Source organism: Chionomys nivalis, chromosome 8 (genome assembly GCF_950005125.1).
Source record: "Chionomys nivalis chromosome 8, mChiNiv1.1, whole genome shotgun sequence".
Taxonomy (NCBI): Eukaryota; Metazoa; Chordata; class Mammalia; order Rodentia; family Cricetidae; genus Chionomys; species Chionomys nivalis.
The window spans coordinates 65738072-65756964 of record NC_080093.1 but is presented as its reverse complement, the minus strand read 5'-3'; the positions used below and the strand labels follow the sequence as shown (position 1 = coordinate 65756964).

The following is an 18893-nucleotide window of genomic DNA, read 5'->3' as shown; positions in this document are numbered from 1 at the left end:
CAGGTCACTTAGAACCCCCAAGAAATGCAATGTCCCATATGTATTGATTGTTCCCACTCTGGGAGGGCTCTGTCTAGGACTGGACTTAGAATGCTGAAAGGAACAGATAAGCCCTCTGCCCCTGAGAGTTTACATCCAAATGGAAAGACAAACACTTCTGAAAGAAACCATGAGCTCAATGGAAATTTTCAAGTAAGACTAAGTTGACATGTACTGTGAAGTCAGAACAATCAACACTTGTAAGAGTAGGCTAGTGTCAAAAATGTGCTACATTTGCGCAATGGAGTACTATACAGCAGAGAAAATGACATCTTGAAATTTTCAGGCAAATAGATGAAGCTAGAAAACATCATTTTGAGTGAGGTAACTAACCCAGACCCAGAAAGACAATTATCACATGTACTCACTCATAAGTGGTTTTTAAACATAAAGCAAAGAAAAACAGCCTACAAATCACAATCCCAGAGAGCCTAGACAACAATGAGGACCCTAAGAGACATACATGGATCTAATCTACATGGGAAGTAGAAAAAGACAAGATCTCCTGAGTAAACTGGGAGCATGGGGACCTTGGTGAGGGTTGAAGGGGAGGGGAGAGGCAGGAAGCGGAACAGTGAAAAATGTAGAGCTCAAAAACCAATAAAATAAAATTTTAAAAAAACTAGGCTAGGGTCAAGGCAGAAGAAGACAGCAGGCAGGATGCTGGGCACAGTTCTCTCATCACCCAGTTAACAAAAATGTGGCAGTTTGGGACATTGGTGAGACGAGACCTTCTACTAGGTGCCTGTAGAATGTCTTTACCCCCCATCAGGGTCTTCCTGAGCGTTTTCCTGTGATTCTCTGATGGACACTGGCTACCACCCAAAGCAGGGCTTGAGTTAAAGGGTCAGGGACATCAAAGAAATATTCAGGGTGAAGGGAAAGGAGGTCAGAGAGGCTGGAGGAGAGGTTTCCAGATGGAGGCCCCCCAAATAGACGATGAGACCAGAATCTGATAGACCAGGATAGTCAAGGGGAAGTGAGGGGTGGGAGGGGCAGATTCAAGGGACTCTTAAAGGAGAGGAGAGGAGGCTGGAGGAAGGAGCTGGCAGAACTGACTGATCTGGGGAGACTAACACTGCCTTTGTCCCCTCAGGCTAGAAGACATTTATGGGTGTCCTTATGACTTTGTCGAAGTGTTTGATGGAAAGCAAATTGCCTCACTGTCCATGGGCAAAGTCTGTGCTGGGGCAGAACTCACCTTCCACTCCTCTTCCAATTTCATGACAGTGGTGTTTAAAAGTGACGCCATGGTCACCAACACAGGGTTCTATGCTCTGTACAACACTGTTCACCAAGACGAAAGGCAGAACGGTGGGTATCCTGACATGCACCTTGCAAGATGTCCATCTGGCTGTGCCTTTTTCCATTTAGAGAAAAGACGCTTTTAAATGTGCCCGCATTCTATCACACCTGATGTGTCCACCTCTGCTAATGAGTGGCACACACACTGCCAGTCATAGCCCTTAGCCCTGCTCTGCCACCCACAGTCCCTGCCTTCTACCTAAAGCATCTAGAAACATAAGGCTGAGAATGCCTGTCTCATACTGTCTGTGGTCCTGATAGGGAATCCCACTGAGACCTTCCCCTCCCAAAGGAAGGAAAACAATAATATGAAAGATTACTCTGGAATTGTCACAAAGTCAGCCGACTTTCTTCTGGCTGGATTCAACCTACAGTCTCCAGAACTCTCGTGGACCTCTCAGGTCCCACAGCAGGAGCAGGAACATTGTAGAGCTCTTTATGCTTAATGTACGTTTTTCTCCAACTGGGATCTTTGGGAGCTTATGAGACTCTCAAATACTGGACTGGGGGATGGCTCAGTGGATAGAAATCCCAAATTCAGATCCCCAGAACCCACAAAGCTGGGTGCAGTAGCACATATCTGTAATCTCTGTGAAATGGGAGGCAGAGGCAGTCGGATTCTCAGAATCTCGCAAGCCTGCTAGACTGGTGTAAACTGGATTCAGTCAGAGATGAAGAAGAGGCCTGTCTCAAGCTAGGCAAAGGTCAACAACCAAAGGTGTCCTCTGAGTTCCACATATGTGCCTACACTCACATAAACAATCACACACACACACACACACAGATGGGTGGGGGGTAGAGAGATTTAAAAAATTAACTGGTTTCAATAGGTCTTCAGTACTCATAAAACAATACAATTTTAGAATATCAGGTCGCAGGGCCACTCCTAGTGTCTAACATGGAGAACATTTTTTTTTATCAACCTACAGATGGTCCTGTTATATGAGGACAGTGTCACATCTCAGAAGCACCTATTTTTCCTTTCCTAGGTCTGGCCTTGAGACTGGTGAACGGTAGCCACAGGTGTGAGGGCCGAGTAGAGATCTCTTACAATGGTACCTGGGGCACAGTGTGTGATGACAGCTGGGACCTGACAGATGCCAAGGTGGTGTGCCAGCAGCTCGGCTGTGGTGTGGCCATGTCAGCCCCAGCTGAGAGCTACTTTGAGAGAGGCATGGGCCATATCATGCTGGATGACGTGCAGTGCATGGGGGATGAAGCCAAGGTGTGGCAATGCACACATCACGGATGGTTCTCCCACAACTGTGGGCACCATGAGGATGCCAGCGTGGTTTGCTCAGGTGAGTGGCATGGCTTGCATCACATCTCAGAGACACAGCTTTGCCAACCCCAGTCATTGGGAAGGGAGATGTCAATATCAGCAGGCAAGCTGTCAGCAATGAGCTCCGGGATTTGAGCCGATTTTAAGGTCAGTTTGCTTAAGAATTAGTTTTTGATCATAGATTCCAGCATCTGTAAATTGTTCAAAATCTCACCTGGAAAATAGCAATTATATGAATGGTCAGTATTAGCAGACATCTTATACCTGGCCTGGCACTCCTGCGTGCTGGTAGCAATCCAGTATCCACCAAGGGTTTTCTGTGAATGCCAAACTGTCCTACGACAAGTGCATCTGAATTTTCAGTTCATTCCCATGGCTAACATAGAGATGAGGGCATCTGTACTCAGTTGATCAGGCCCTCAAAGGCATATCCAGCCACACATGCAGGACCACATTCTCTAAGTACTGCCTGGCTGGGGTCCTTGGTTTAAAGACCACGCTCATCTCTGTGACAGAGTCTCTGTTAGCCCAGTAACTGGCCAAAATGAAACAAACACCATGCTGTACCTGAACCACAGGGGCATTGTGTGCTCCCTCACTCCAGCTCTCTGATTCCCTCACTAGCCTGGATGAGTCTTAATTCCAGTTTCCCCGTGGCCCAGAGCAGAACATGTCTGATTCTAAACAAAGTGCCTGATCTTTATGGGGAGTTATGTGACCACTTTATTTAATCTGTCTCTTACTCTGACATTTGTCTTTGAATAGGTATTGATGCCACACCAAACAGAGGACCAGCAGGTACTGCCCGTCAATATATGTACTCAGTTGCCAGGGCCCTCATGGGTGAAAATCCCAGCTACCATTCAAGTTCTGAAGCTAGAGGGGAGGGCCCAATTAGAGTCTGTTTCTAATCACCAAAGGCACTAACATATGACAGTGACAATATGGTGGGGCTGAACTGCTGCAGATGGTGGGAAGAGGAGAGAGAGTAAGAGAAGAGCTCAGATCCAACAGAGATGAAATCTTTTGGCTATGGGTTCAGTAGAGAGAGGACCAACCAGCTGCTGGCAGTGGTGGTCATGTCATGAGATTCTAGATGGAGCAAGGAACCAGCAGTTCCTGGTTGTCTTCAGTGGCTGTGCAAGTTCCTAAGAGTCAGGGCCAGCTCTGCTCACTGGGCACAGGGGAATGGGTGCCTCGAAAGGTCAATAGTCTTTTGTGTTTTAAGGAAAAAATTAAATATGCATACAAATCTTGATCATGACCTTTTTTTCTGTGCATTTTTATAGACTCCTCCAGTGACATCATGACAGGTACTGCAGATCTTCTTGTATGTGCTGCTTTTCCACTGGAACTCGTCCTGTCTCTGGCTGACGCCCTCTCATATTTAATACATAAGAAGCTGTGACATAGGAGTCTACAGCTAATCACACACCAAATCCGAGAGTTTGACACTAACTGCAGAATTCACCTTGGTCTCGATTTCGGCTCCAATTTGTATATAATTATTAAAAGATAAGCTTTGGTGCATTGGAACTTGAAAGAGTTTGTGCTGAGCAAATAACTATTTTAAATTGAGAATCTGCTAGCTGGGCTTATTTGGGGCGTCACCAAGACGCCAGGCTTTGACAGGGTGAGGTTGGAGGCAAGGCCAATGTTTGCTTGGTGAATGTGTGCCAATGTCTTTCTTTGGAGCACTAGAGTGGGAGGTTCCTATTTAGAGGTGAGTTGGCAATTTCTAATAAGTTACGACAACCTATACTGAGTGACTTTGGTTTCTTTATGTAGGAACTCAGATGCTAAATCAGTTTAAAATAGCCTCTCAAATATTTATTTTCATAACGTCAATTCGTGATCCTCAACCTTCCTAATCCTGTGACCCTTTAATATAGCTCCTCATGTTGTGGTGATCCTCAGCCATAAAATTATTTTGTTGCTACCTCAAAACTGTAATTTTGCTGCTGTTGTGAATTATATTATGAATATCTGATATGCTGGATACCTGATATGCAATCCACAGGATGAGAATCAGTGATCTAATGTGAGTTGTTTTTTCTACAGTATAGCATAGTGGTTTGCACATATAAACCTATCTGGGGACCTGGGTGCATAAGGCCTGTTCAATTGCTATCATTTTCCCATCACAGAGAGAATGGTCTTCATCTGCCAGAAGGTTGACGCTGAGGCTGGGGATGTAGCTCAGTTGGAAGAGAGCTTGTCTAGCACACAGGAAGCCCTGGGTTCTGTTCCTAGCATTGTGCAAAACAAGCCAAGATGGTACATGCCTATTCCAGCATTCAGGAGTGGAGGCTGGATGATCTTGGGAGTTCTGTGTCACCACTAGCTGTACAGTCAGCCTCAACCACTTTAGGCCTGTCTCAAAAAAGAGTTTTTTTCCGGCTGGAGGCATGGCTCATCATTTAAGAGTACTTGCTGTCCTTGCCAAGGACCTAGTTCTATTCTCAACACCTGCATAAGGCAGCTTAGAAATTATTATATCCCCAGTTCCAAGGGACCCATTGTCTTCTGTTCTCCACAGGCTGTGTACTCACACACTTGTATGTGCATGGTCTCTCTCTCTCTCTCTCTCTCTCTCTCTCTCTCTCTCTCTCTCTCTCTCTCTCTCTCTCCAAAGAAAAAAGACATCAACAAAAAAGAAATCACTCCTAGCCTAAGTCTCCCTTACAACTCTTTGTTGGTCCAGCTCACATCCACTTCACATTGAGATCCAGTCTCAGTGCTGGGGTTATAGGTGTGCACCCCCTACACTCAGCCTTTTTTTTTACTTCTGCTTTCTTGTGTCTCCTCTTCACCTCACTAAAAACAAAACAAAAAGCACCATGTTTCTTCATGAGATTTTCTCACTTTTTTACAGATGAAAATTTCCAATGTGGTGGTTTGCTCACAAATAGTTCAGGCACCTTCTCCAGTCCTTGGTATCCTAAGAAATATCCCACCAATGTGCTTTGTGCCTGGGACATACAAGTGGATAGCAGCGCTCACATCAGACTCACCTTTGAAGTGGTCAAGTGAGTGAATATTTTCTGCTTATACAGTTATCATTAACTGGCTTTGTACACATCAGTTTTACTGCCTCTTTGCCGGACACAACAATGCAGTTGCACACATGAACTCCTAACAGATGAAACTTCATGTACAAGACTTATCTAATATCAAGTCAGCCACAGTCCCAACATGCATGAGTGAGGGACTCACAAAGTCCCGCCCCTTTCTGAGAAGCTGTTGGCAATTAGTGGTTACTGGGAGAATGAGAGTATTTTCTTTGTGGATACAGGCACTGAGAGATTACTCACACTCCTGTAGAAGGTCCCATACCCATGCGCACACAGAAAGCACAAAATGGATTCAGTGGGTAGCAAATTTAAAATAAAAATGGATGTGGTGGCATATGCCTTTTAGCCTGGCATTTAAGAGGGAAAAGCAGGCAGTTCTCTGTGAGTTCAAGATCAGCCGTAGATACATTGCCTGACCTGTCTCAAAACAAAACAAAACAAAAAAGGTAAAAAGGTAAAAATAAATAAAATTTAAAAGAAGACCGTCTGTGAAGTTGGGAGAACAGTAGGGAGGGAGCTAGTAAAGGAACTGAAGGGAAGGAACTGGGCCGGTCTTGATGCACACTGTACATGCATGTATAAATATTATATAAACCATAAAAAGCTATAATTCTCCCAAATGAGCTGTACCTTGAAGTGCCTAGAAATGTTGATCAAAAGTCTGAGTACAGAAACCCCAGGAATTTAAGTCCTGTGAGTACAAGAGAGTATGTAGAGACACAGAGACAGTAGATTGGGATTAATCAAATATCTGCTAAACAGATATTTGGTACAGCCACATGTAACTCACAGACTAAGTCAGTATTGCTGCAGAATGAGATGCAAGAAAACAGTGGACAATTGTCAAATCTGCCACCATCCTTGTGTAAGCTTCTTATGGAAGGAAAAAGAACTGCTTCTGGGAAGAGGGATAAAGTGGAGGCATCAGTGAGGATGGGAGATTTTCCTTCCTTCCATAAGCCATCATTATCACTTAAATTTTATTCCATGAGTTTATAGCACACATTGAAAAGATATTATTAAATTGAAATGTGACCAAATCAAAAGAAAATGAATTTAATGGTATTTTTTGGAGATTTTTTTGTCTCAAATTGCTTTGTTTAGACATTTCTTTGGCTTATTGGTCTTTTGCTTGTATATATTGTTACGTGTGTGTGTGTGTGTGTGTGTGTGTGTGTGTGATTTGTTCCTGGCTTGCTTTTCTTTTAAAGAGAGAAAGAAAAAGCGTGAAACTGTGAGTGGAGAGGAACTGGGGGTGGGAGTGGGGAATGTCACCAGAACAAACTGTGTGAAAATATTTTTCTTCAATACAAAACTAAAAGAATATATTTGGAAATGTACAGGTACATTTACCCACATCATTAGGGCCAGGCACTCTTCCAAACTGTGGGAGGAGGTATGAACAGTTTTTCATGACCCTTCCTGCAGCCATCTGGGAAGTCACTTCTGGAGAAAAAAGCCAAGGAAAGGAGCTTGAATGATGCCATTTCATCCACAGGATAGAAAACGTCTATGGCTGCCCTTACGACTTCATTGAGATTTTTGATGGTCCACAAAGTGAATCGTTTTCCCTGGGGAGATTCTGCTCAGAAACCATCCCAGTATTTACCTCTTCTTCGAGCCACATGAGTGTGGTATTCCACAGTGATGACATTGTCACCAACATAGGATTCTATGCATCTTATGAGTCTCTGTTGCAAGATGAGAAAGACCCAGGTATGTCCTTTCATCATTTCAGCCTCTGATCCTGCTTGGTGGTGACACTTCACTCAGATGGACATTCCGTCAGCTGGGAGCGAGGGATCTGAGCACTGCACTAGGATGGAGATTCCGTCAGCTGGGAGCTAGGGATCTGAGCACTGCACTCAGATGGACATTCCGTCAGCTGGGAGCTAGGGATCTGAGCCCTGCACTCAGATGGAGATTCCGTCAGCTGGGAGCGAGGGATCTGAGCACTGCACTAGGATGGAGATTCCGTCAGCTGGGAGCTAGGGATCTGAGCACTGCACTAGGCTGGACATTCTGTGAGCTAGGAGCTAGGGATCTGAATGTTGACTGAGTTTCTGTCCTGCCTGCTTTCTGTCCTACCACAGCCATTTAGCCCCAAAGAAATCACACAGAGGTCTATATTAATGATAAACTGATTGGCCCATTAGCTCAGTCTTCTTATTAACTCTTACAACTTATATTAGCCCATTATTCCTGTGTTAACCACATGGCTCGGTACCTTTTTCAGCAGGGTAGGCCACACCTTCCTTCTTCAGTGTCTGGGCAGGATTGCAGAGGAATGGGTTTTCCTCTTCACAGAATTCTGTTCTCATTGTCCCATCTCTACTTCCTGTCTGGTTTCCCCACCTATACTTCCTGCCTGGATACTGGCCAATCAGCCTTTATTTAAAACATAACTGACAGAATATAGGCAATTGTCCCACACCATCTGAGAATGCTTTCCAAGCTTCTGGTCAGTCACAGCTCCTGAGATGTGAGTTGGAGCAATTTATTGCTGAGTACATTGCTCTGGACATAGAGGCAGACATCTTCTGAGATTATAACTGTTAGGAGAAAGGTGACTTAGCTAGCCCCATGTTAGAAACTGTTCTATTCAAAACTATGTTAATAATGAGTTCACAAATGGTGGAGTGATAGTGTTTCCATGCTCAATTATTGGCACACTATAGAAGGCTATTGAAAGCCTTCTTTGAGCTCTGTGAAATATAAAAGTAACCCAGCGTTGTAAAGGGGGATGTTAGCATCCCCTGGGGCAAATATCACATTTGCATCAAGTCCAAGGTGCTCAGCAGCCAGCTTTAACCCATAAGGTTCCCCACCAAGTGTGAGGGTTGAGCCCTCAAAGCTAACCAAGGCAGAGATCATGTCCTCCTTACTTTCATTGCTCATCCACATGGGAAGCTTCAGGGCAGTGACCCAGCTTGTCTGCTTTTCCAGATGTGGCACTCAGGCTAGCCAATGGCAGCCACCCATGTGAAGGCCGTGTGGAGCTCTACTACAACAGCAGCTGGGGCACAGTGTGTGATGACAGCTGGGACCTAAGAGATGCCCAGGTGGTGTGCCGCCAGCTGGGCTGTGGAGGAGCCGTGGCAGCCACTGGCCGAGCACATTTTGAGCGAGGCCTTGGTCCCATTGTCCTGGATGATGTTGAATGCATGGGAACAGAAGCCAGACTGTGGCAATGTCTGCACAGTGGCTGGTTTGCCCACAACTGTGGCCACCATGAGGATGCTGGTGTCATCTGCTCAGGTGGGCTGGGTTCTGAGCCAGATGGGTTCATGACTCTCCAGTTCTGGGAGTTTCCTGTGCCACCACACATAAATCAGGAAGGATATCTAGGATAGTCCCAGGCCTCTGTTCCCAGTCTACCCCCAAGCTAGTCAAGGTGTGATTTTAATTATCATTTCCTTTAATCTGAATCTTTACTATGCGAGTTTCTTTTACAAGGAAGCTTCAAACTTCATCAGCTTAAACAGAAAGCTAGGGCCACATCCTGTGAATAGACCATACTTAAATATAGACACATTATCTTAGTTACTTCTCTATTGCTATGATAAAATACTCCTGACGAAAATAATGTATAAAAGAAAGCAATTTATTTGAGGCTCATGGTTCCAGGGGCTAGAGTCCATGACCAGTATGGTGAGGAGCATGACAGCAAGTGGGTAGGCATGGAGCTGGTGCAGTAGCTGAGAGCTCACATCTTGATCCACACTGAAGCAGATGGAGTTAATTAGGGTTTTCTTAGGCTTTTCAAACTTCAAAGCCTGCCCCCAGGGGCATACCTCCTTCAACAAAGTTACACTTCCTGTTCTTTCCCCAAACACTTCAACCAGCAGGGGAGCAATCATTCAAACATATGAGCCTATGAGAACCATAAAACCACTACAAGCAATGGCAATGAAATCATTGTCAGAACCAGAAATTTTTTTGAAAATTTGATAGGACCTGGATATTGCTAAATGTTTAAGAACACTAGCTGCTCTCCTAGAGGATCAAGGCTCAGTTCCAAGTACCCAAACAACAGTTACACAGCCTAGGCTATGTGGGATCTTGTCTCTAATTGATCCACTGCTTAATACATTAAAAATAAGAATTACAAAACCAAACCAACTAGCAAGACAGACACATCATATAGGTACTCTCCCTGTGGTCACAGTGCATAAAAAGGAAAGAAACCTGTATTCTAGTATCCATTATTGGGACAGAATGAACCTAGATATTTAGAAGCTCTGGAGGTGACTTGGAGTCACTCTTTGATGTGCAGGTGGGATACATTTGGCTTTGGTATCTCTCCCAAACAAATAATTCAAATAATCAGGCTTACTTGTGGGATTGGAAAGGATGAATAGACGTTACTTGGTGACCCCCTCACTCTGCTTGTGTCTTTCGTAGCCTCTCTGTCTGGCCCAGTACCATCATTTCCTGTCCGTGATATGATTTCAGATAATGTCAGTTGTACTTGATTGATTGGCTGTAACCTGCATTGGTGAAGTTACACTGGGAAGTAGGGTAGTGGTTTAGGGGCCAAACACCCTGTCTTCATCATCACTAAATCTAGCAAATGTCTGAACTATTTCAAGTCTCTATTTCCTCCTCTGGATGAGGTGGGTGCATCCTCAGGATATGTTGGGATTGGGTGACTTTCCTAGTACAGAGGGAGGGCTGGCACTGTGCTTAGCAATGACAGAACATACTGGGTAGATATCAACCATTATCTTCTGACTCCCAAGGCCAGAGCTTTGTAAGCATTTCCCTCTACACACTGCTTTCTACCTGGCAGAAAGAAGAACAAAGTAGCTAAAAGCATTAACTTTTTCATGTGTTCCTGGCTCTTTGGGACCTAGCAGTTGCCTCATTTCAAACTTAGTGGCTCTTCAGGGCAGGTCTTTAAGAGCAGAGTTCAGCATGCAGAGAAGAATCGGGAGAAAGGAAGTCCCAAGCCTTTGGAGGAAGTGTCATCTTGAGTTATTCTGGTGTCAGAGGTCCTCAAAGGATGCTTTGTTGTCTTCAAACTGGATCTATTTTTAAAAGATCAGTTAATCCCCAGGCTCTGTTTTTCTTGGGATTATGGACGAGTTGTATTCACTGTGTACATGTTGAGTGAGGGAGGGAAGGATTACTCTTTACAGAGAGATGTACTGGAAGGGATGTCATTCAAAGCCCTAGTCTCAAAGGTGGAGAGCCCACTAGAAGGTGACCAAGGGTTGAAGATGTTTGACACTTAACAAAGATGTGGTATAATTTTCTTCTTTTGCTTTCTTTCCATTTTTAGCGTTGTTGGTAAAGCAGCCAGCGGTGTCCACTTCAACAGGTAACCTTTTCTTCTCTCCTCAGTTGCCTTTCCTTTGTAGTGTTTGAGCCCAGATCCCAGCATGACTGGGGGAAACACATCCTTGTTGAAGATCTTGTCTGTTCCCACCCTCCTTCCCAGCTCACGCTGGCCCTGCTGATGGCTGCTGCTGGAAGGAGGACTGGGAATGCCATGTAGAAAATCTGGGGCAAGAAAATACCGCAAGAAGCAAGAATAATTTGCAGGGGGTCGGTGTGGAAGGTGGCTCCTATTGAGCTCAGGGTGACTTGCTGTCCCTACCAAGCTCTACTTAGGAAATAACTTGGCCACCTTCTGACCTTTTATTCTCTTTTGAGAACCTTTGAATATGGGCATCAGCATGCAACGACTGTCCTTCTTATTCCCTGGAATATCTTGACACAAGAAGCACACTGGATCTTGGTGTCTACTGCTATCTTCCCTTAATCAGCATACACACACACACACACACACACACACACACACACACACTCCAGCTAGCATAGCTTTTCATGGAAAATTTTAAAAAAATAAAAATAAAAGAAACTTTGTGATTACCAGAAACTAAGACTTACAACTTACAGTAAGTGGCCCACAGGGCAAGTTCCTGGTCCAGCAGGCCATGAAATAATCATTTCTTTACCAAACACAGTCTTTAAAACACATGAAGTGGAATCAAGGACAAGAATTGAAATGATTTGAAATGAATGAAAGGGAAGTGGGTTTGCCATCCTTGACTGTCAATGCACAACTCCTAGGAAATAGCTGCTATTTCTGGCAGTCTTTGGGAATGAACCCTCAGGGGAATGTCTTGGATTACCCACCAAGGTCTGGATCTGCGGCTGGTGAACGGGACAAGAAGGTGCGAAGGCCGCGTTGAGGTGTACTATGCCAACACCTGGGGGACTGTGTGTGATGACAACTGGTCCATAGAAGATGCCCAGGTGGTCTGCAGACAGCTGGGCTGTGGTCCAGCTTTATCTGCCCTGCCAGGCACCAGTTTTAGCCCTGGGTCAGGCAGCATTATCCTTGATGATGTCAACTGCACGGGAAGGGAGTCTTCCCTGGCACAGTGCCCTCACAGCAACTGGCTCAGCCACAACTGCGGGCACCAGGAAGATGCTGGTGTCATCTGTGCAGGTGAGAGCAGGCCCATCCTAGACCAGCTGCAGAACTCCCCAAGCCAAGCCCGAAGGCTGGCACACCTCAAGCCTGCCTCCATGGGCAGGACGGTGGGTTTCTTTGCCCAAACTGAAGGTCTGAAGAGATTAATTGGCCATAAAATAAAGAAAATGATAGTACTAGCCTCATAAAGCTGGCAGGCATTAATAAGACAACACACATACAGTACTTAACCGAGTATCTGAGAAACCATAAGTTACACAAAAGTGCTAGCTGTTTTAATTTTTTTTTATACTAAGTTTCATTCTATCAGAATCCTGTGCAGGGTTTTTAGGTGAGTGACACCCCAGAGCAAAGGGCACAGCCTTGGATGCTTAAGGAGGATTGCTCACCCCCAGCTTCCTTCAACTATAATTAAACAGACTCCATGCCCTTCCTGCCGCTCAGGTTTCTCATAGTCATCTCATGTTTTCTTTTTCTCTACAGATTCTGAAGCTATTGGACATCCAGGTATCTATGGGCTCATGAACACTGTATTTCCTGCCCCGTCGCTAGCACTTACCAAAAGGGTTACCACACTGGGTCTCTCTTCTGAGTTTTCATATTTTTTTTTGATAATTCTCTGAAATCTAGACTGCTGTCCCCCAGTCCCTGGGGACCTGCCATGCACCCAGAGGAAAGGTGTTTGGGGTGTTAACAAACTGGTGTGCCATCCCTTCTGGACACGAATACCACATTTCAGCAGGAAGCCGTGATACCAGCCTTTGACCCCAGATAGATGTTCATGCGGCAGAGGCCTTGGGAGGTTATGGAGGGGGGCAGCTGATCCCAGAGGCAGGTGACCCTGGGGGAAGTGATCCTACTCAGTCTGCAGTCTACACACGGGAACTGGGATGAAGCTGGTGACTGAGGGTGAGGACCTACCATGAGGCCACAGCTTCATGATTCCAACATGAACTTCATGCCTCGTTCTTATGGAGAGTAATACACACATGCCTAAGCCACTGTTGCATTTATAACAGAAGTGATCTGATCAGCTACTCAGAGGGGTTGCTTAAAGGCAAACTCACTTATGTGACTTAGATGGCACTTAAGGACATGAGCTTGCCTTTTATTTGTTTGGAATGTATTTATGGTGACTTTTACCCCATTCTTACCTGTACAGCCACTTCAGCTCCTGAGGAACATCCACACGGTTTCCATCCAATAGGTACTTCGCTACCCTTACAGTCTGGGACTCAGTAGGTAGAGTGCTGGCCATGCAGACACAAGGGTCTAGTTCATCTTCAGAACCCATGCATGGTGGCACATGCCAATTTGGGACAAGTGGAGACAGACAGCTTCCTGGGGATTGCTGGCCAGCCAGTCAAGCCCAATCATCCAGTTTTAGGTAAAAATAAGAGGCTTTATATTCTCAAAAACACAAGGTAGAACGTGTCCAGAAGAAAATAAACCTGGGGTGACATCTGATCTAGCCTATACAGGTGCGTGCAAGTGCACACATGCACACCACACACACACACACACACACACACACACACTCAGAGAACATTATTTCCATGGCCTATAGACCTGGCATTACATGGCAAAGAAGCTTATTCAAGCTTGTGACATGTTGCTAATCTTATTATGAGGGTCTTTTTGAGAGAGCCAATTTACCTGCCCATCTCAATTGCAGAATCCTATGTTCAAAGGCCAGGCTCTAGTCAGCCCTGGGAAAGAGCCCACCCCAGTTCTGAGGGTTCCGACTCTGAGAATCCACTTCATCACTTTCAGTTCGGAGGGTCTTTTTCCTGATTAATTTCCACCTGGCCTTGGGGACGCTGTATCTCCGATAGAGACCCTAGGTTTTCTAGATTCAAGTATTGAGCATCTAATTTTATGTTGTAAATTGAGTCCTATCTGAGGGAACCAGGTTAGAAATACAATCTCAACCCTCGGCCTGCAGATGCGTTGTTTCCAGTTGTTCAAAAAGTGATAATGGGAAAGGGCCCTGAAAATGGTGAGCCCTGAGCAGGGGTCCCAAGGCCTGGAAACCCAGCTGTAGAGAAACTAAGGCAAGAGGACTCTATGTTCAAAGCCTGCTGGGACTGAGATCTAGCCAGCCCAGGAAAATTAGTGAGATTCCTATCTCAAAAGAAAAGGTAAAGAGGCCTAGGGAAACAGCTTCATGGGAGCATGGTATTTTTACCTCAATGCTAGTCTGTGACCTCTATTCCCATAACAAAAGTGTCCAGAGGGTAATCCAGCATAGAGAGAAACACATGAAATTTCCAGGGAGGAAAGTGGTCATATGTATTCCTTTGTGTATGTATATAGGTCTCCACGCCAGCATAGCTGTTCATAGACAGGTGCTACCCCAACAGCAGGCTGTACACAGGCTAGGACTCTCTAGTTTGATGCTGTTCCCTCTGATCACGGAAGGACCCTCAACTGACTTGGCCCTTGGCTCCTGCAGATCTGCAGCTGGTGAGACTGGTCAACGGGAGAAGCCAGTGTGAGGGCCGTGTAGAAGTCTACTTCAATGGGACCTGGGGGTCTGTGTGTGATGATCTTTGGGGCATACAGGCCGCCCAAGTGGTATGTCAACAACTGGGCTGTGGGATGGCCCTGGCAGCCCCCAGGAGCAGCCTGTTCGGCGATGGCTCTGGCCCCATCTTCCTAGATGACGTGAGATGCTTGGGGACAGAGAGCAACCTAGGATACTGCCGCCACCTCGGCCTGTCTGTGCACAACTGTGATCACCATGAGGATGCAGGAGCCATCTGTTCAGGTACCCAATCTCTGCTGGACTCCACTTTCCTACCAAGCAACAAACCAGGGAGAGCCACACAGAAGGACACGGGGCCCTGCTGGGGCGAACTTGTCCTGGAGTTAGCACCAAGGGTCCCATGCCTCTCAAGCGTCCTTGGGACTCTAACAGCCAACAGTATTGGTCACCCAGGTGTCAAGAAATGAGGGCCCATTGTCCATTGTCACAGCCTGTTCTCCGGGCATTACAGACACAAGTCTTGTAATCAATCATAAACCTGAAAGACAGAGTGATGCCCTGCCGTAGGGCAGTTTTTAACTCCTGGGAATGGTCCTTCTCTGTACAACAATCTCATAAGTCCTCTGATGAGACTTCAGGCAGCTCGACTCTCCTCGTGGCTGACTGCCAGTGTCGGGACTTTCTGGCCACAGGACACAAGTTTATGTAACCACTCAAAAAACTTGACCAAAACCTCCGTAACCTTGTTTTGTTATTAATTGTAGTACTGCCAGGCCTCATTACTTCCCGGAACAACTCATTCTTTACCCCTAGAGGGCCAGGCAGAGGTGAGGTGGGGAGATGGTATCAAAATCGAGCTGAGGAGAGGCTGTCTCCACCAGTCTATCAGTTTGCTGCTTATCTTGTTTTGTTTATAGCTGAAGAGTTAGCTTCATGGTGCCAGGAGATTAAAAACTCTCATTTCCTAATTATTGGCCACAAATCTCTTAGTGCCACCTGCTTGTAAGTTTAAAAGATGTTCTCAGTGAGGATTAATAAATCAGGTGTGGGAAAGGTGGCCCAGGGTCATCGTCAGCATGGACTGGCTCCTAACATATGACCAAATCACATGTGTGCCCCCTCACATGGACATGACAAGGATTCCTGCACACTTGGCTTGTGGTACTTTATCAGATGAACTTCCTCCACTGATGTGAATGCTTCTCATTGTCTCTTCCAGCTGTTGGTGTTGCCTCAGATTTGGCAGAAGTGGCTCCCTTAGTTGGTAATACTCTCATTGCTTCTCTTATGACTTCCTGGTTAACCCTGAACCTCCCCGAGGTTATTGCCTATACTCTCACTGGCTACTAGAGCTCAGCTTCCCTGGGATTACAAAGGAGAAAGCCGAAATGGAGGAGAGGCTATTCATATGGATTGTTACTGCACGTCTTCTCTTAGTTTCTGGGATGATTTTAGCTTTGAAATTGCACCAAGGGACAAGAAAAAAAAGAAAGAAAGAAAGAAAGAAAGAAAGAAAGAAAGAAAGAAAGAAAGAAAGAAAGAGAAAGAAACTTGATTTTGACACATTTAAACCATAAACCTATGGATTTTGTGGTTTGGTTTCAAGGATATGATTATCATTGTAATAACACATTTTTAGACCAGAGATAAGAAATCAGAGAAGTTACTGCATTTAGAACAGTTAATTCAGTGTAGTCCTGTGGGGCCTAGTGGCAGCAGGCCAAAGTTCCCACTGTTCTGAGATATAGAGGGATTGTGTTCAGAACTAAAGAGAAGCCCACCTGATGGCTATGACATACCAGGACTAACCTCTGAGTCTCCCCCAGGTCAACTCATGATCAGGTTGGTGGATGGAAAGAACCCGTGTGAAGGGAGAGTGGAAGTCCTCCACAATGGCACATGGGGCACTGTTTGTGATGACCTCTGGGGAATCGAGGATGCCCACGTGGTGTGCCGGCAGCTGGCCTGTGGGGAGGGCGTCAGCGCCCTTGGGAATGGCCACTTTGGAGAGGGCATGGGGAGCATCTTCCTGGATGACGTGCGGTGCCAGGGCAGTGAGACCTCGCTAGGCCAGTGCCAGCACCAAGGCCTGTCTGTCCACAACTGTGGCCATCATGAGGACGCCGGTGTCATCTGCTCAGGTATCTGCTGCTGGCTTTGACAATGATTCTTGGTGTAGGTCCTGGAAATTAACGTGGGAACATTTGGATCCTGTTGGGACCTGCTAATTGTGCCCAAGGCTCTGTTTTGATGTTCTAAGGCTTTCTGGAACAGTGGGAGTCCACCTGATCATACCTGGCCTCCCTTGCTGAGCCCTGCTTGATTCAACACCCATGAGCTACCCGTAAAGGCCTGCAGACTGTCCTGTCTTTGAGGACTCTCAAGGTGCTCTGTCCACTACCCTCTACAGTGATGCATTTTCCTTGTGCTGTCTGCTCTGAGCTCTGGGGCTGACTTTCAGTGTTGGTCTTGAGAATTCTCTTTTTAAATTTATTTTTTAAAAAAGAAATCAAACTATCTTTATTATTTTATATACCAATCTCAGTTCCCACTCCTCTTCTCCTCCCTCTCCAGTCTGAAGAGCAGTCAGGGTTCCCTGCCCTGTGGAAAGTCCAAGGTCCTCCCCCCTCCATCCAGGTCTAGGAAGGTGAACATCCAAACTGGCTAGGCTCCTTTTGGTCTCTCATTTGCGATGGTTTCCTGCTGTTTCTTCTTTCTTTGTTTAATTCAACAAGGTTTATGCATTATGTTTTCTTTTGCTGCATCTCAACAGGAAGTAAAATAGAGAGAAAAATGGGATGAAATGAAAACAACCACGGCCAAGAATCTCTTAGATAGCACATAGATTAGGATAAGAGAGTTTAAGTCATTCATCTGTTTATTTAATGTACATTTCTCTTAGATTTTATTTGTCCTCGACAATTTCAGTCAAGGTGTCCTCATCATATCCATCCCCAACGTCTTCTCCCACTTTCTCTGAATACCTCAATCCCACCCACCATGTCCCCTCCCTCCTTTCGTGTCCTTTCCTTTTTTCTTTCTTTTTTATGTAATCCACTGAGTCCGGTTGATACTGCCGGCTGGTGTACTGACTGAGCTTGCTGGCTTCATATTGTGCAGACAGTCATAACTGCAGTGAGTCATGAGAGCAGCCTAGAAGACATGACGGCCCCACCCTCCAGCTCTTACATTCTTTCTGCCCCCTCTTCCTCAGAGTCCCCTGAGCCTTGAGGGGTTGGTTATAGACGTCCAGTTTAAAGCTGAGTATTTAATAATCACTTATTCTCAGCACCTTGACCAGTTAAGAGTCTCTGTGCTGACTGCTTGTTTAATACACACTCTATGAATGAGGCAGAGTTCTCTAGGCACCGAGAATGTGGTTACAGAACAAAAAAGCATCCATTCCTGTGTCTCAGAAGGAGAGCTGCAATCACTTATACAGTTAACTATAATATAATATAATATAATATAATATAATATAATCAAATTTGAATAAAGATTGAATATAGGATGATAACATACTTTATATTTGTAAAGACTTTTCTTCCAGTGTTCAGACAATTCAATATTGTGTTACAATCATAATTTGGTATAAATGAGAAGTCAGCCTTATCAGTCTAAGGGTGGAATGAGGAAGGCACCTAGTAATTTGCCACTATAAAAACACATCCTCTTCATTGTACCGGAGAAGTGGCCTTCTTAACCTATCTCAGGGGAACAACCTGTGCCCCATCCAATGAACATTTCTAACTTCCTGCCTTCATGCATCCTTATTTTTATTCAACCTTATCAAAAAACAAACAACAAAGAACACAAAAATGAAAACACAGGAAAGCAACCTCAAACTCTGTCTTTTGATTTAGTTCCACATTCCAGAAGCTGTTTGTATGGAATTTGAATATATCTCATGTGTCAACTTTTTAAGTAAAAATGATCTCCTAAGTTTCTGTATGCTTTTCCATTTCAGCATCAGCCACAGAGATGACAACTTCACCCGGTAAGAAGTCTGTCTTCACTGTTTCTCAAAGTGTGTAGATTGCCTTACCTGGTTAAGGTTTCAGTTTGTATAACATATGCCTCATGGATTTTAATGTGCACAAAGCTTGCTTGGGATTCTGTTAAAAATGCAGATTTTTAATCCAAGAGTCTGCACTTCTTTTTCTTCTTTTTGTTTTATGTGCATGAATACTTCACCTGCGTGAATGTATGAGCACATGCTTGTGCCTGGTGCTAGCTGAAGTCACAAGAGACCATCAGAGA

At 45.1% G+C, this 18893-nt stretch overlaps 1 protein-coding gene across 1 annotated transcript in view; it reads left to right on the top strand.

The window, feature by feature from the left end:
* Nucleotides 1–18893, top strand: part of LOC130879898 (deleted in malignant brain tumors 1 protein-like) — a 112237-nt gene that overhangs the window by 62252 nt on the left and 31092 nt on the right. The window contains exons 23-36 of the mRNA XM_057778724.1: nucleotides 1136–1353; nucleotides 2334–2645; nucleotides 3392–3424; nucleotides 5502–5655; nucleotides 7199–7416; nucleotides 8647–8958; nucleotides 10105–10164; nucleotides 10985–11023; nucleotides 11849–12160; nucleotides 12629–12652; nucleotides 13308–13352; nucleotides 14601–14915; nucleotides 16460–16774; nucleotides 18601–18630. Coding sequence (XP_057634707.1) covers nucleotides 1136–1353; nucleotides 2334–2645; nucleotides 3392–3424; nucleotides 5502–5655; nucleotides 7199–7416; nucleotides 8647–8958; nucleotides 10105–10164; nucleotides 10985–11023; nucleotides 11849–12160; nucleotides 12629–12652; nucleotides 13308–13352; nucleotides 14601–14915; nucleotides 16460–16774; nucleotides 18601–18630 — 2387 coding nt within the window. The remainder of the gene's footprint in view (nucleotides 1–1135; nucleotides 1354–2333; nucleotides 2646–3391; nucleotides 3425–5501; nucleotides 5656–7198; nucleotides 7417–8646; nucleotides 8959–10104; nucleotides 10165–10984; nucleotides 11024–11848; nucleotides 12161–12628; nucleotides 12653–13307; nucleotides 13353–14600; nucleotides 14916–16459; nucleotides 16775–18600; nucleotides 18631–18893) is intronic.